At 36.9% G+C, this 18,672-nt stretch overlaps 1 protein-coding gene across 1 annotated transcript in view; it reads left to right on the top strand.

The window, feature by feature from the left end:
• Window positions 1-17,864, top strand: part of ZFAND4 (zinc finger AN1-type containing 4) — a 75,530-nt gene extending 57,666 nt beyond the window's left edge. Inside the window, exons 7-10 of the mRNA XM_023509031.1 lie at window positions 8,802-9,977; window positions 10,571-10,625; window positions 16,209-16,326; window positions 17,633-17,864. Of these exons, the coding sequence (XP_023364799.1) occupies window positions 8,802-9,977; window positions 10,571-10,625; window positions 16,209-16,326; window positions 17,633-17,768 (1,485 nt within the window). The 3' untranslated portion in view covers window positions 17,769-17,864. The remainder of the gene's footprint in view (window positions 1-8,801; window positions 9,978-10,570; window positions 10,626-16,208; window positions 16,327-17,632) is intronic.
• Window positions 17,865-18,672: the final 808 nt, after the last annotated feature.

Genomic DNA, 18,672 nt, shown 5'->3' with positions numbered 1-18,672 from the left:
ATGGGCTTATTTAGAAGCAGGGTCTTTAGTTTCCAAACATGTAGCGGTTTTATAAACCTTTTGGTTATTGATTTGCAGCTTAATTTCATTATGATCAGAGAGCTTACTTAAATGATTTCAGTCTTTTGAAAGTAATTAAAATTTGGTTTGTGACTGAGCACTTTGGTAAATGCCATTTCTGCACTTGAAAATCCTATGTCTTCTGTCATTGTATAGAATGTTCCATATATATCAGTTAGATAAGTTTGTTAATTGTGATGTATCCTGATTTGTGTTGGTTTTTGTTTGTTGGTTTGGTTTTACTTTATTATCAGTTATTGACAAAGGTGTGTAAAAATTTCTCTCTTGTGGATTTGTTGTTTCTCTTAATTCTTTTTTTTTTTTTGAGACAGAGTCTCACTTTATTGCCTTCTGTAGAGTGCTGCGGTGTCACAGCTCACAGCAACCTCAAACTCTGGGGCTCAAGCGATTCTTTTGCCTCAGCCTACCTAGTAGCTAGGACTATAGGCACCCACAGTGCCTGGGAATTTTTAAAGACAGCATCTCACTTTTGCTCAGGCTGGTCTCCAACTTATGAACTCAGGCAATCCACTCACCTCTCCACCTAGCTCCACTCCCGGAGGGCTAGGATTTATAGGTGTGAGCCACCATGGGCATGAGCCACCATTTCCGGCCTATAATTATTTTTGCATTTTATGTTTTGAAGCTCTGTCATTGGATCAAATGTAGATTTGGATTTATGATATCTTCCTTATGGCTTAACATCCTTATCATTAAAATATTATTAAAGTATTTTTCTTTTTCTCTCATAATGCTCCTAAGATCTACTTTATCAGTTATTAGTATAACTGCACCAGCTTTGTTTTGGTTTGTGTTCATGTTGTATATTCTTTTCATTTTATTACTGTCAATCTCTGTTCTTATATTTAAGCAGCATATGGTTGTATTTATTTTATTTTATTTTTAAAATCTAACTGGCAAGCTTAGCCTTTTAGTATAGTTACATTTAATTACTTAAATGTTCAGATTTTTATCTTTTTTATTTGTTTTCTGTTTCACCAACCATTATATGTTTCATTTTTGCTCCTATTTGCCCCTTTTTGGAGAAGATCAGTCTTTTGTTACTTAATTTTTTTCCTTCATACCTTTGATACTTATACATTTTTATGCTGATTTATTTACATGGTTCCTGTATACATTACAGTATGTGCCCTGTTGGTTATAATCTAATAAAAATGATTTCTGCCACTATCTGGTAATGCTAGAATCTTAGAACACTAAATTCATTTTTATCTCCAAATAACTTTTGTGTCATTGTCATCATACATTTTAATCCTCTGTGTATTTTGAACCTCTCAGCATTTGTATTCTCAGCATTTAGTTATTACACGTATTTTGTGTTTACCAACGTACTATCTTTTCACTTGTTTTTTATTCCTTCCTGTAATTATGTACTTACTTCAAGGATTATTTTCCACCTGTCTGAATTATTTCTTTTAGCACTTCTTTTTTTTTTTGACAGTTTTTGGCCGGGACTGGGTTTGAACCTGCCACCTCCAGCTTATGGGGCCGGCACCCGACTCCTTTGAGCCACAGGTGCTGCCCCTGTGTGGAAGCTTTCTAGCTTGATGAAAATCCCAGTAATATATTTTTGGTGTTACTTCAATTGCTAGGGGGGGTCCTTCTCATGTAATATTTTCCCAGGCCAATATCTTCAAGCATTTTCCCTGCATTCTCTTCTAGTATTTTTATAGTTTCATATCTTAAATTCAAATCTTTTATCTGGTGAGAATCAATTTTTGTTAGTGGTAAGAGGTGTGGGTCCAGTTTCAGTCTTCTACAGGTTGCTAGCCAGTTCTCCCTGCACCATTTTTTTTTCTTTATTTTGAGACAGAGACTTAAGCTATAGCCCTGGATAGAGTGCTGTGGCATCACAGCTCACAGCAACCTCAAACTCCTGGGATTAAGTGATTTCTTGCCTCAGGCTCCTGAGCAGCTGGAACTACAGACACCCGTCACAACACCTGGTGTTGAAAAAATAGTACTAGCAGGTTCAAACCCGCTAGCTCTGGTGTATATGGCTGGTGCCTTAGCCGCTTGAGCCACAGGTGCCACCCACACCATTTGTTGAATAGGGATTCTTTTCCCCAATGCATGTTTCTGTTAGGCTTTTCAAAGATCAAATGAGGCCGGCCACATACACCAAGGCTGGTGGGTTTGAACCTGCCCGGGCCAGCTAACCAACAATGACAATTGCAACAAAAAAATAGCTAGGCATTATGGCGGGTACCTGTAGTCCCAGCTACTTGGGAGGCTGAGGCAAGAGAATCGCTTAAGCCTAAGAGTTTGAGGTTGCTGTGAGCTGTGATGCCACTATACTCCACGGAGGGTGACATAGACTCTGTCTCAAAAAAAAAAAAAAATAGATAACAAAAAAGATCAGGCTAGGCGCCTGTAGCTCAAGTGGCTAAGGCACCAGCCTCTTACACCAGAGCTGGTGGGTTCGAATCCAGCCCAGGCCTGCTAAACAGCAATGACAACTATAACCAAAAAGAAAATAGCCAGGCCAGCTAAGCAACAATGACAACTGCAACAAAAATACAAAATAAAAAAAAAATAACTGGGCGTTTGTAGTGGGCTCCTGTAGTCCCAGTTACTTGGGAAGCTGAGTCAGGAGAATAGCTTAAGCCCAGGAATTGGAGGTTGCACTGAGCTGTGACATCCCGGCACTCTACCCAGGGCGATAGCTTGAGGCTCTGTCTCTCAAAAAAAAAAAAAAATCAAATGAGGATATGTGGCTGGGTTCATCTCTAGATTCTCTGTTCTATTCCATATGTCTACATCTTTGTTTGTGCCTGTACCATGCTGTTTTGATCACTATAGATTTGTAATATAACCTAAGGTCTGGTAGTATGATGCCTCCAGATTTGTTTTTATTTCTGAGCAGTGTATTGGCTATTTGGGGTTTTTTCTGATTCCATATAAACCAAAGTACTATTTTTTCAAGTTCTTTAAAGTAAGACATTGGTGCTTTGATAGGGATTGCATCAAATCTATAGATTGGTTTAGGTAGTATGGACATTTTAATAATGTTGACTCTTCCCAGCCACGAGCATGGTATGTTTTTCCATTTGTTCACATCTTTTGCTATTTCTTTTCTCGGGGTTTCATAATTCTCCTTATAGAGATCTTTCATATCCTTTGTGGGATAAATTCTCAGATATTTCATCTTCTTTGGCACTACTCTGGGTTTCGACAACAAATTTTCTCAGCATTTATCTGAAAACTAATTTTACCTTTTTAATTTTAAAGGTAACATTTCAGAAATGTCTGAAGACTGGGCGGTACCTGTGGCTCAGTGAGTAGAGTGCCGGACCCCTTTACCAAAGGTGGCGGGTTCAAACCCGGCCCCTGCCAAACTGCAATCAAAAAATAGCTGGGTGTTGTGGTGGGTGCCTGTAGTCCCAGAATCACCTAAGCCCAAAAGCTGGAGGTTGCTGTGAGCTGTGATGCCATGGCACTCTACCAAGGATGACAAAGTAAAGCTTTGTCTCTAAAAAAAAAAAAATAGAAAGAAAGAAATGTCTGAAGTCTAGTACAGTGAACGCCCGTGTATACTTTATCAAGATTCACTAATATTTTTTCACATTTGCTTTCTCTCTGTATTTTTTTTTTAATCCTGATCCATTGGCAGTTAATTACAGATACTGTGACACTTCTCCTAAATACTCCCTTCAGCATATATCTTCCAAGAATAAGGGCTGCCTTCTACGTGACCACAATACATTTGTTGCACTCACGTAATTTATCACTGATGCACTTTATGTCTTATGTGTTCGTATTTCCCAAGTTCCAGTAATGTTCTTGATAGCACTTTGTTTTGTTTTCAATCTGGAATTCAGTCAAGAATCATGCCTTACATTTAGTTTTAATGTTTTTTAGTCTCCTTTTACGTACACCTGTTTGTTAGCCTCATTTGGGCATTATAGTCAGATATTTTTGAAGATAATAAGCCAATTGTTTAGTAAAGTTATCTCTCAATTTGGAAATTTGTCTGATAGTTTCATCATGATTATATGCAAGTTAAATATTTTTGACAAGAATGTTACACAGATGATGTATTCTTCTCAATACAAAATGCTAAGAGGAGCATAATGTTAATTTGTAGCATATTAATTTTAAATTTTCTTTGTAGAAAATTTGCAGTTTTAGTTGGTATTTATACTTTAGTCCAAGAGTTGTTTAATAAGATTTTGAAAAATTCCTGGTGGTAGATGCTTTGTGATTTTTTTATTTTTTATTTTTTTTTATTGTTGGGGATTCACTGAAGGTACAGGAAACCATGTTACACTGATTGCATTTGTTAGGTAAAGTCTCTCTCATGTTTTTCATTGTTTTTAAATTTATAGTTTGATTACATGAAAATGTTGTTTATATTTCAACTTTATAGACTTAGTCTTTGAGATATAATATCACCTTTCATGAATGTTCCATGTATACTTCACAAAGTAATTTATTCTTCTTCATCAAGGTAAAAATAGGATAGCTATCTACATAGATTGACCCTGTGGATTGTTTAGGTCTTTCGTTTCCTTATTTGCCAACTTGATGCTGATTACAGCCATAAGCCACTATACCTAATCTCTCTACTTATTAACTGACAACTCTTTCTTTTCTCTCTTCCTTTTTTCTCTCATTTTAAAATTTTAATTATTTCTACTTTTTTAAAAAAAATATAACATTTACAAATCATTTTTCTATCTTCGTCCTCATTCTTATTTTAAGAAAATATATCTCATTCTTATTTGTCTTTTTGCTGATTTCCCCATACTTTTTGGGTAGAAGACTCTTATCTCTAGTAAACTTCTCAGGAAAGAGGCTAAGTACAGAAATTCTTGAATTTTCACATTTCACATTCAAAACCTTTTTTAGCCTTAATTCTTAATGACAGCATGGCTGGATATAAAATGCTTGGTTCACACTTTTTTCCTTGAGTTTCTTTAAAATGTTGCTGTGCTGTTGTCTTGCTTTGTATATTCCTATTGAGAAATCTAATTGCTAATCTGACATTCTTTTGTTTGTAAATGATATGTTTTTTTTGTCTGGAGAAAGTGAGGATTTTTCTTAAAAATGTAATTTTATTTGGGGTGGTACCTGTGGCTCAGCTGATAGGGCACTAGCCCCATATACCAAGGGCTGTGGGTTCAAGCCCAGCCTCGGCCAAACTGTAACAAGAAGTGGCCAGGCGTTGTGGCAGGTGCCTGTAGTCCCAGCTACTTGGGAGGCTGAGGCAAGAGAATCGCCTAAGCCCAGGAGTTAGAGGTTGCTGTGAGCTGTGACGCCACAGCACTGTACGGAGGGCAATAAAGTGAGACTCTGTCTCTAAAAAAAAATGTAATTTTATTTTTACTAGGATATGTCTTGGAATTAAACATTCTGGGTCAATTTTCACTATACATTTGAGAATTTTTATCATGAAGATTAAATTATTTCAGAATCATTTCTTAGAGTTTATTAATTTTTAATGTTTAATATTTTTGTTTCTTTGTTTTCTTTCTTAGGGACTTCCTTTATACATATGTTGGCAATTCTTTCTTCTATATAACCACATTTTTATCTTTTTTTTTATTGTTTCAGGTTGAGGGTACAAATAACTAGGTTACAGTGTTTGCCTTTGTTAGGTAAAATCCCTCTTAGAATTGTGTCCCACTCTCAAGAGGTGTGCCATACACCCTAACATTGTGCCCATTAAGTGGGAACACACCCATCCCTTTCCCTCCTCCCCTGTCCCTGTTCCCTATTCCCCTGCCCCCTCACCTTGAACTGATTTCAGTTTTTCTCTCATGTGGGCATGTATTAGGTCATCTACTGGCTTCATATTAGAATTGAGTACATTGGATTCTTGCTTCTCCATTCTTGTGATACTTTACTAAGAAGAAGGTATTCCAACTCCATCTGGGTTAATACAAAAGATGTAAAGTCTCCATCATTTTTAATGGCTGAATCATATTCCATGGTGTACATATACCACAGCTTGTTAATCCGTTGCTGGGTTGGTGGGCATTTTGTTTGTTTCCATATTTTGGTGATTGTAAATTGAGTTGCGATAAACAGTCTAGTGCAAGTGTCCTTATGATCAAAGGATGTTTTTATTTTCTTCTTGGTAGATGCCCAGTAATAGGATTACAGGATCACATGGGAAATCTAATTTGAGTTCTTTGAGGAGTCTCCTTATTTCCTTTCAGAAAGGTTTATTAGTTTGTAGTCTCATCTCTTATCCTTATATTAAGAAATTATTTTGTTTTTATTCTTTTGCCTGTTTTCATACATTTCTTCAGTATTCTTTATTAAATGTTCAGTAGAAGCTAGTCTCCTTTTGAACGTCTCTGATTTAGTCTTCATTTCTGAGATGATGTATTTTCTTCAGGGTCTTTGCAGGTTTAGAGCTCTCATTTCATACCTTTCTGCTTTTTGTCCATTGTGTCTTGATGTTTTTGGTTTGTGATTTGATGTGATTTTTAAAAAACATCTGCAAATACTAACTAAAGGATATTTAATTTAGGTTGGAGTATTATGATGTAGTTTTCTTTTGCTTTATTATTTTGGGGTAGAATTTCCATCAGCTGAAATGTTGTGATTCTCATTTTCTGCATTTTTTATAATAATTTTGTGTGGATTTGGCCTGCCTTTTTCTTTTTATTTTCTGATTTTATTTTTTGTAATTTTATTTACTCAGGTCAGCATTAACAGTTATGTGTTAATTCACAGAAGTGAGAGGATTTTACATAAGGAAGTAGGTTCCCCATTTCAGGAGCACTCTGTGCTCTTGGGATAGTATAACCAAGTTTTTAAAGTCAGTGGCACTTTTGTTGGAAGGCAAGATCAGTGTGTTTTCTGATTTGTGATTCATGTTCTCTTTTGTAAGTTTATTTTATCTTTGTTCTGTCCACCTTAGTTTATCCACATCCCTTTTCTCTCTTTCTCCCTTCTTTTCCCTTTCCCTTCCCTTCCATCCCATCTCATCCCATCCTGTGATGCTCCACACTCTGGCCTGTCTCTCACCACAAGCATAGACTTTGCAGATGAGTCTCCTAGATTTGGATATTTACCTACTTATAGCTAATTTGAAGTTCATATTATTTGTCTCCCAGTTTTGCTGAAGACATGGGTTATAAGTGATTTCATTTGTTTATGGTGTTGATCTGTGTGCTTTTTAGAGGATCTATGGAGAAATTCAGATTGCCATTAACCTCTACAGCCCCAAAGTCATAATCTTCATTTTTGAAAAATATTTGTGCTGAATTTGGAATTGCAGATTGGCAAGACAATGGTCCCAACATAAAAGCAGCTTTAAGGCTGGTTGCAGTGACTTACTCCTCTATAATCCTAACACTCTGCTGGGCCAAGGTGATCCTAAGCAAGACTAAAACCCCATCTCTACAAAATATAGAAAAAATTAGCCAAGTGTGGTGTATGCCTGTAGCTTACTTGGGAGGCTGAGGCAGGAGAATCACTTGAGCCCAGGAGTCTGAGGTTGCTGTGAGCTATGATGACACTACTGCATACCAGCCCAGACAACAGAGTGAGACTCTGTCTCAAAAACAAACAGATAAACAAACAGCTGTTAAGAGCCAGTTAAACTTTCTAATGTTCTTCCTTTTTAGCTCCTCTGGCTCTCCTTGCCTCAATTGGTATCCCCTGAATTATCTGGCTTTCCTTACGTGTTAATATATCTTATATTTCTTACAAGTGAGAATGCTGGTATGTCACTAGATATTCCATACAATCCTGATGCCTTCTCTACTAGCATTTTGTTTGTTTTTAAGAGCTAAAGTTTCTTATCTTTAATTCTTGACTTTATCCATAAAATCATAAATTTATATGGTACATTTGTTAAAACCTCCTATGCCAGGGGACCCCAAGACTACCCCAGGTTTGATAATTTGCTAGGAGGATTCACAGGACTGTAGAATATAGTATATTGTTGTACATAGGCTAAGATTTAGTTCACAAAAAGATACAAAGCAATATGAGCAAAGGGTAGAAGTGCACAGAGCCTAGGTACAGGCACAGGCTTCCTAGAATCCTTGTCCAGTCGAGGGCAGTCTGCCTAATTCCTTTATCATTGAGTTGTGACAGCATGTGTGAAATGTTTTCTACCAGGGAAGCTCATTAGAGACTCCGTGTCCAGGAATTTTGTTTGGCCTGTTTGTGAAGCACCCTTTGCCTAACATGTGCATGGCGGACTACCAGAAGGAAAGCAGGTGTTGAGCATAAACCATATTTTGGTTGCTGTGTTTGTGTAGGTACAGTGAGCCCCCTTGCCAGATAGGATCATGGGGACTTGAAGTACAAGTTCCCAGAAGCTGAACATGTGAGCAAGCCTTTTCAAGGATAGCAGTTTAGGCCCATTAACTTTTTTCCCTACGTACCTACCTAGTCAAACATTTATTGATTGATCCCAGTAGGAAAAAATGATTGGGGATATAATATAGCTCAGCGAGGTCACATCTAATGTAATTAATTTTCTTCTAAGTAAAATTTTAAGAAATAATAGTAAGGAAATAAACAAAATTATTTTTCTTCAACAGTCTCAGAAAATTTTACTCAGTGAGGGAAGATAGCAAAAGTCTTCTCAGTCATAATCTTAAGATTTTAATCTTTTTAAAAACATTCTAAAATGTGATAATAAAAATGCCAGTATGTTATGGTAAGTAACATTTTCTTCCTTTATTAATTTTCGTTAATGGGCAGAGAAAGTGACTGTGTAAAGAAGTTATTTATTCACTCTTTTCTTTTAGCCTAAGAAACCTGTCAAAGTAAAGCCTCGGCCACCTGTAGCTCCTCGACCATCTAGTGGTTCCACAGCAACAGCTCGCCACAGATTGCTAAGGGTCCTCCCCCACATTGGGCAACCTTGTTTACCTTCTCCTGGGAATGCATATCTACCTGAAAAGTCCAAGAGTGCAATTTCAAATTTGGCACCTCAGCCCCCTGCTGATAGGCCTGTATCATCTGTCACCAGTGAATTTCTTAAGGAAGATGGTAACTGGGAGAGTAACACACTGTCTCATGCCAGTAGTAGCATCAAACTACCACCTCCCATTCTCCACTTGGACTTGGAAAATGAGAAAGAGCGTGCTGATTCTGTTCTCCATCTTGGACCATCCCTTATTAGGCGGACCAAACACTTTTCAGGAAACTTGGCATCTAATAATGAGGATGACCCTGTCTTATTTCCAACTTCAGAAAAGTGTGTAACTGAAGAATCACTTCCACCTGAAGTGGGTTCATTTACTTCATTTACAGAAAGAAATGCTGCAGAACAGAACAGTGGCTCAGAAGGCACACGGAAGGTAAATCCAGAGTTCTTACTCACTAACAGTGATAAAGGGTTGAAAGCTACAGAGCAGCATCTTAAACATGTTTCAAGAGTACTGAGCAGTGAATCAGTAGAGACTCCTGTTCTTAAGCACCGTGAATTAAGTCCACACAAGAATAGACTCTTGTCACCTATCCGCTGTTCTGCACCAATGCCGCTACATAGTTCTTTGGTGAAACCACAGAGACAGTCCAAATGTTTTGAGTCTGGGAGCCTTCAATCTTCTGCTTCACAAAACATCCTCCAGTCATTGGATGATCGAAACATAACTGATTCTTCTTTCTCTAGGACTGCTCGCTTTCGAGGTGTTAAAGTTGATTCACCTGGGAAAAGATCTGATATTATTTCCAAGGTTGAGGCTCGAGATATCACAGAAATGGCTAACAAGGCTTCCAAAGAGCCTGTTGGTTGTGTAAATAACATTGGTTTCCTTGCTTCACTGGCTCGGAGCACAAGCAGAGACAGTTTACAGAGCACACGTGGAGTGGGCAGGCTTCGGCCCTCTGCAATGGGGTTGCCTACAAGCCTCCAGCATTTTCAGGAAGAAAGCTTTAGGAAAAGTTCCCCCCAATTAGAACCTACAGAATTTTTTCTAGTAAGTATTTTCCTTTCAACATTCTCTACTAGTTACCCTTTTGATGATCAACATATTTAAGGTTTGTTTTTTGTTTACTCAAATAGGAGGCCTACAGTTGGATTTTTTTCCATTAATTTTTCTGAAAATATTTATCCAGTTTGTAGAAAATCTTTTTATAGTTGTATAAAAATAATTCTTGAACTGTGGACTGTATTTTGAAAGTAAGTTCACATAAAGTGTTTATCGGCAGCACCTGTGGCTCAAGGAGTAAGGTGCCAGCTGCGTATACCGGAGGTGGTGGGTTCAAACCCAGCCCTGGCCAAAAACTGCAAAAACAAACAAACAAGAGTTTATCATATATTTTTAAAAGCTAAATATTTTTAATGTTTTTTCCAAATAAGAATATCAAATTATACTCTTTTAGAGATAAATAATATGTACAATATTGCCAAATGTGAGAATCAGTTTCTAAGTTAATTTAATTAAGTAAAAATCAAATAATTTAAAATGAAAGCCAGTAGCATGTTAATAAAATACAAGTATTTCGTGTTTGATGATCTCTTCTGTTCCCCATTGACTCACCTTTGTAGATGTTTTGTGTTTTATTGTAGTCTGCCCGTGGTATTGGAATGAATGGAAATAATACAGCAGCGGGGAAAAGACTAGGTGAGTTACAGATAATTTTGAAAACAATAAGCGGCTTATAATGACATAAATATATAAATATTAACTGCTGAATTTTAAATAGAAATTGAAATAATGGGCCGGGCATAGTGGCTCACGCCTGCATTCTTAGCCTTCTGGGAGGCTGAGGCAGGTGGATTGCTTGAGCTCAGGAGTTTGAAACCAGCCTGAACAAAAGCGAGACCCCCCCGCCAAAAAAAAGAAAAACCAGCCAGGTGTGTGGCATGCACCTGTAGTCCCAGCTACTCAGGAAGCTGAGGCAAGAGGATTGCTTGAGCCCAGGGGTTTGAGGTTGCTGTGAGCTGTAGTGCCACTGCGCTCTAGCCTCAAGCAATAAAGTGAAATTGTCAAAAAACCGAAAAAAGAAATGGAAAGAATGTTCTCTGGGTTATGTACAAAAGTACAGAGTAAACTTTTTACTTAAACTTCTTTTACAATTAATAAAATAATTATGAGGAATATAAGACATGTATATAAGACATGTATGAAAAGTTATACAAAAATTGAAATAGGTCTGGGAAGAGGTATGATCTATGAGGAAAAAACAAGATTATTGAACAATTAACATGTAGTTCCCAACCCCTTAGTTACTGGACACTCTAGAGCCATGTGAGTTTTGAGGAATTACCCTACAAAGATGTTTTTTAGCATTATGGTCTAATAGCAAGGGTGGTGGTTAAGAGTCTCTTTTTGATGAACTAGTTATTTCTGGACAAAAGGAGACAGTCTGTAATGCCACCCCTTTCTAAGTATAGTAGTAAAAATGACCTTAACATTAGCACTTCTCCCAAGAGTAATACCTTAGAGATGTGCTAGCCAGTCATTGAGGAGGGAAGCTGTCTTCTTTCTGTTTTAGTACCTAGACAGAGGGTAGGAAACTGATTACCAAAGATATAGCACTTTTGTAACCCCAGAGTTTTAAAGATAGTTTATATATTACAGTTCTCATGTAAATTTTTTGTTTTTAGAGACACTTAAAGTTCATTTTTCATTCCTATGTAAGGCTTGAGGTTATAAAGTCTTAATATATTCACTTAATTTTTTCCAGTTCTTTCTATTGTGGTAAAATACACATAACATGAAATTTACAATCTCAACCATTTTTAAATGTACAGTTTAGTGACATTAAGTACATTCACATTATTGGGCAACCATTATAACCATCCTTCTCCAGAACACTTTCCATCTTGTAAAACTGAAACTCTGTACTCTACACTAACGTCTTATTCCCACCCCCGCACTGCCAGCCCCTAGCAACCACTATTCTATTTCTTCTGTCTTTGGTTTTTGAAATACTAAGGATTTCATATACGTGGAATCATACAATATTGCATTTTTGTGACTGGCTTATTTCACTTATAATCTGTTCGAGTTTTATCCGTGTTGTAGCATGTGTCAGAATTTCCTTTTTAAGGCAATACTCCATTACATGTATTGTATATAGCACATTTTGCTTACCCATCCATCTGTAGGCAGTGTGTTGCTTTCACGTTTTAATAATGTGAATAATGGTGCTATAAACTGGGATGTACAAAAATCTTGATGAGACACTGCTTTTAGTTTTTTGGGGTATATACCTAGAAGTGAAATTGCTGGATCATAATTTCTATTTTGAGGTTTTTTAGGAACCACCATATTGTTTCAGTAGTTGCTATACTATGTTACATTCCCACCAACAGTGCACAAGGATTCCTATTTCTCTACACCTTCACTGATATTTATTTTCTGGTTTTTTGTGTGTTTTTTTTTTTTTTTTGCCAGTAGCTATCCTTTTAGGTGTGAGGTGCTATGTCATTGTGGCTTTGATTTGCATTTCTGTAATGATTAGTAATATTGATTCCCTAATTAGTGAAGTTCACTCCCTAATAATTAGTTGCATGTGTTTATTGGCCGTTTGTATATCTTCTTTGGAGAAATGTCTCTTCGTGTTCTTTACCCATTTTTTAATCAAGTTGGTTGTGTTTTTTTGCTGTTGAGTTTTAGGAGTTTATGTATTCTAGATATTAATCCCTTACTAAATGATTTGCAGAATTTTCTTCCATTTCATGAGTTGCTTGTTACTCTTTTCACAATATCTTTTGATACATGAAAGTTCTTAATTTTCCTGAAGTCCAATTTCTCTATTGTCTCCTGTTACTTGTGCATTTGGTGTAATATATAAGAAATCACCAACAAATCCAATGTCAAGTAGCTTTTCTCTTATGTTTTCTTCTAGAAATTTTATGGTTTTATGTTTTATATTAAATCTTTATTTTGAGTTAACTTTTATAAGGTAGAGGCCTATTTTCTTTCCTGTCTGGACAACCAGTTTTGCCAGCACCTTTTGTTGAAAAGACTGAACTTCTTCCATCTAATGGTCTTGGCGTCCTTGTTGAAAGTCATTTGACCGTATAAGTGAGGGCTTGTTTTTGTGCTGACTATCCTATTGGTCTATCTTTATGCATATACCACTGTATTTTCTGTTTTTGTTTTTTTATTTAGACCCAGCCTGGAGTGCAGTGAAGCAGGGTTCTGGCATTGCTCACTGCAATCTCAAAGCCCTGGACTCAAGTGATCCTCCCATCTCAGCTTCCTAAGGAGCCAAGACTGCAGGAATGCTCTACCATACCTGGCTAATCTCTTAATTTATTTTGTAGAGATGGGGTCTCACTGTTGCCTAGACTGTTCTTGCACTCCTGGCCTCAAGTGATCCTTTTGCCTTGGCCTATCAAAGTGCTGGGATTACAGTCATGAGCCACTGCGCCCAGCCCCACTCTGTTTTGTTTTGTTTTGGTGACAGAGTCTCACTAAGTTGTCCTCAGTAGAGTGCTGTGGCTTCACAGCTCACAGCAACCTCAAACTCTTGGGCTTACGCGATTCTCTTGCCTCAGCTTCCAAGTAGCTGGGACCACAGGTGCCTACCACAAGGCCTGGCTATTTTTTGTTGCAGTTGTCATTGTTGCTTAGCGACCAGCCTTGGTGTACATGGCTGGTGCTGTAACCACTGTGCTATAGGTGCCAAGCCTTTTTTTCTTTCTTTTAAAAGAAATTCTGGGTTATCATGTTATAGGTTTTTGTTTTGGTTCATGGTTTGGTTTTTTTCATTTTTTACATCAGTGTTTTTTACCTTTACTTTTGCTTTTTTAGTCAGTCCTCTGCTTGTCCCAGATACATGCTTTTTTGTTTAATTTCATCTAGGTTCAAGGCATCAGCTGGTACCACAATGATGATTCCCCAAACTAGAACTGTGTAACTTGCTGACATTTTCTTTCACAGCAATACCTGACTGTATCCTTCTGAATTACCTTGAAGGTTCTGTGTGTTTTATTTATTTATTTTTTGTTGTTGTTGTTTTTTATTTGAGACGGAGCCTCAAGCTATCCCCTTGGGTAGAGTGCCATGGCATCACAGCTCACAGCAACCTCCAACTCCTGGGCTCAAGCGAGTCTCCTGCCTCCGCCTCCCAAGTAGCTGGGACTACAGGCGCCCGCCACAACGCCCACAATGCCTGGCCATTTTTTGGTTGCAGCCATCATTGTTATTTGGCGGGCCCGGGCTGGGGATTCGAACCCGCTGCCTTAGGTGTATGTGGCTGGTGCCTTAGCCTCTTGAGCCACAGGCGCCGAGCCAGTGTGTGTTTTATTTAATTGACTTACCAAATTCTTCCATTGATCCTCTTTTTCTTTACACTGTATGGTCTCCCTTGGGAACTTTATCTATTTTTATATGGTAACCCATCATTTTCAGCCAGTGATTACCAAACTTGGGTCTGGAATGCTAATTTATTACTTTTTGGCTGTCTTCTGTTGAGTGATTTATAGATCATTATGTTAGATCAAATATTAGGTTAGGAAATACCAAACAAGTGTATTAGTTCAAATAATTTTCATCTTTTTATGAAAAGCAACTCTTCACATTATATATAAGAATGTATATATACATTTTTATGTAAAAAATTGTATAGAATTTTTCTTTATTCATATATTCAATACACATTGAAAGAAGGCTTCACAGACTTGATGATTGATGTTTTAAGTATATATACATTTTTATGTAAAAAATTGTATAGAATTTTTCTTTATTCATATTCAATACACATTGAAGGGTTCAGAGAATTGATGATTAATGATGTTTTACAGTATAAATAGAATTTCACTAGGTTAAGGTGGAATAGAGCATTTGAGAATAAAAGATTGTGGATGTAAGTGGACCTGGTATATTGTTCAGGATGGGTATAATGTGGTAAATAATAAGAAATGACTCTGGAAAGTTATAAAAGCTATTGTATTGAACACATAAGACCTTAAATGCCAGTCCATTTTTTTTCCTCATTCTTTCCATTTGTTCTTATTTTCTTTGTCTCTTGCTTCTTGACCTTTGAGTGCCACCAAGCATTTGTGTACTCGTACTGGTATTCTAAGAACTACAGCCAGTGACTTTGAGCCCATCTGCTTATGACTGGGTTTTCTTGGCATTTGAGTCAGTTCTAAAAGCCATTTCACTTAGTAATTAAAGAAACCTGTTTAATTACTTGTTATATAATAATAGATGTGCTTTTATTTTTAAGGTAAAAAATGAAGTTGGTACAATTGTACAGAATTTAGTAAAGTTTTTGGAAAGCTAGTAATACTGTGATATTGAGCCATGTGTTGTGTTAGTCATATTGATAATGTGATTTTGTATAATTATAACATTCTTAAAATTTTCAGTGTATATTTTACATATATGAACTTGTTTGACCTTAAACCACTTAGACACCTCAGAAAAAGTATTGATACATGTTCCATTATCTCAAAAATAAACAAATTAAAGTTTTCAAAGAATAAATGACTTGGTCATGGTTTGATAAATTTGCTATCTGTGGTGTAATCAGGACTGGAAGACGGGTTTCCAGATACTTTGGTGCTCCTTGTTGTGAAACAGTAAAACAATTGTATTGCAGTTATGTTTTTCTCAGAGGTCTCATCAAATATGATTTTGAACCAGACAGTTTTCTTGATTCTCTGTCAAAGTTTGGTATATTTTATATGAAATAGTTACCCTTAATAATCAGAAAGATGATGTGTAGAATGAGTCCTAAAAAATCTAAGTCTTAATCAGTAGAAACCTTCCTCATCTTTTAAAAAAAGTTCTACTACAACTTCACTTATAGAGTCTATAAATAATTTTAGAAAAAAAATATTACAGCCAGGTGTGGTGTCTCACACCTGTAATACTAGCACTCTGGATGGCCGACACAGGTGGATTGCTTGAGCTCCAAAGTTGGAGACCAGCCTGAGAAAGAGCAAGACCCCATCTCTAAAAATAGCTGGGCATTGTGGCAGACACCTATAGTCCCAGCTACTTGGAGGCTGAGCCACGATAATTGCTTGAGCCCAAGAGTTTGAGGTTGTTGCTGTGAGCTATGACACCACGGCACTCTACTGAGGGCAACAAAGCAAAATTCTGTCTCAAAAAAAAAATTATAATGTTAAAAACATGAAATGTTTACTTTGATAGAAATGTGTTTTGTGTTTTGCTTAATCTAAGTATTTCACATTTAAAATTTTATGCCTGTGTTAATCAAGGTGTCCTTTCTCTAAACAGGAGAATGTACTCATCACCTCCCACCTGTGAAAGCCCCTATTCAAACAAAGAAGAAGACAACAAAGCATTGTTTTCTTTGTGGAAAGAAAACAGGACTGGCTACTAGCTACGAATGCAGGCAGGTTGGCCAGCTGGAGAAGCTTAGAAGCTTTCTCTGTGGTGACCCAACTTGGGGATCATGCAAAATAAAACATTACTTAAATTGGCCATTCATAACATCATTAAGATGATGTTGGCTGGGCACGATGGCTCATGCCAGTAAACCTAGCACTTGGGAAAGCTGAGGTGGGAGGATTGCTTGAGGTCAGGAGTGCCCAGGTCAGCCTGGGCAACTTAGTGAGACCCTGTCTCTATAAAATATAGAAAAATTAGCTGGGCATGGTGGTGCATGCTGCCTATAGTCTCAGCTACTGGGGAAGCTGAGGCAGGAGGATTACTGAGCCCAGGAATTTGAGGTTGCAGTGAGCTATGATGACACCACTGCAGTTTAGCCCAGGCAACAGAGCAAGATCTTATCTTAAAAAAAAAAAAAAAAGACGTTATGATAAATAGCCTCTCTCAGTTGGAGTCCTAATTGACTGAAGTAAAGAGCAAGTAGATAGTTCATGGCAAATAGCTCATGGGTTTTCAGAAAGCACAATCCCTGCCCTTCAAATTAGGAGATTTAAACCAGTGGGAGAGTGTACCTTGTCTTAAAATAAACGTACTTGGTTTTTGTTTGATCTTTGCCTGGAAGAACCCCTCCCCCAAGATTCTGTTTCTAATTGAACTGAAAAAAAGGAACTAGATTTAATTTACTATACATTTTAACTATTATAGGATACACTTTTATTTCAAAGTAGATGAATAATGTATCTTCAAAAAATAATGAATTTTTCTTTCCATAATTATTTCTTTCATTAGCATTAATCAGTATCATCCAAGGATGGTATCTGGCAACCCAGGCATTGAAAGTAACAAGTGCTTTTTAGAGTATATTCTATTCAAATGAATACAGTTTTATCTTGCTGCTAGAAATATTTAAAAAAAAATTGCATGGTGTAGTTTGATTTTATATAATTTAATTTTCTCATGAGACTGAATTTCTCAGAAATTAAGAATTTTTTCAAGTTTACTAGGTATAAGAGAAATAGTGGGCATATTTATCAGCTTTTGCAATTTTATTACTCATTAAGGATTCTAGACCCGTTTCAGTCCATAATGGATTCTTTATTATAAACTATAATAATCATAGATGATAGATGTGCTCTTTGGGAAGGGGGTGTTCGTGCTTGTTTATGAGTGGAAGGTGAAATGTTAGCACTGAAATTGCTAAAGAGAAGCAGAGGGCTCCTGTCGGACTACCTGAAGTCAAGCTCTCTCTCCCAAGAGATGAACCTTTCATAGAAATGTGACTATTCACGTAAACTTTTTTTGTACTTTAGATGTGGAAACAACTTCTGTGCATCTCATCGCTATGCAGAAACTCACGGCTGCACCTATGATTACAAGAGTACAGGGAGGAGATACTTGCAGGAGGCAAATCCTGTGGTTAATGCACCAAAACTTCCAAAAATCTAACTTCCTCTGCATCTTACTGTTCTGCCTGAGGAATCGTATTATAATGAAAGAAGAAATATTGTTTAGACTGCATTATTTTTGCTCGACTCCAAATGATTTGCCAAATAACAAAAGCATATAATGCATGTTGTTGGAGAATGAGAATGCTACTGTATTTGCCATCTTTATTCTTTGGTGAATCAAAAGTTTTAAAAGTAGTTTTAAAAACTTTACACTATATGATTTAGTTTTGTTATTGCATGTCTTGTGTTGTTTTATATTTGATATTGCAATTTTATTAGATAAGTCTTCAAAAGATGCACTTTAGGAAGTTAATATTGACTGTTTAAGCAGGCTTCCATGCTGTACAGAAATTAGTGGTCATCTAATGGCTCTAGTCAAAATGACCCACCATGTTTTGTCTTTCTTTCCTTCTCTTTTTCCCCTCTCTCCCTCCCTCTCCGTTAGGTCCCCTCCCTCTCCCTTAGGTCCCCTCCCTCTCCCTGCCCCCTCAGATCCCCTGATCCCCTCCCTCCCTCCCTCCCTCCCTTCCTTCCTTCCTTCCCTTCCTTCCGTTTCTCTCTCCCTCTCTTTCTTCTTTTTTTTTGCAGAGGTTAAGTGGATGGGGATTTAAAAATATGTCCCATGTGCCCAGGTGTCAAAATTTATTGGGTTTACTAGCAAGTTCTTTTTTATTTCAAGCTACTTTTTATAAAAAGAATAGTTTTCTCATGTGGTTTTTAACACATACGTATTTCTTCCACATTCATATTGGCATTCAGATATGTACCCATTCTATAAAACACATCATGTTAATAGTATATATTTCTTAAAAATACTATTTTTGAATGGTAGTTTTAAAATAGATGCCCTACTTATTGCTATTAAATACAGAAACCAACATTTTCTTTTTGAAAAATGTCTA

The sequence above is a fragment of the Otolemur garnettii genome, unplaced genomic scaffold, assembly GCF_000181295.1.
Source record: "Otolemur garnettii isolate 467f Iridium unplaced genomic scaffold, OtoGar3 scaffold00315, whole genome shotgun sequence".
Lineage (NCBI taxonomy): Eukaryota > Metazoa > Chordata > Mammalia > Primates > Galagidae > Otolemur > Otolemur garnettii.
Note: the sequence above shows the minus strand (reverse complement) of the source record. Positions and strands in the feature narration are given on the sequence as shown.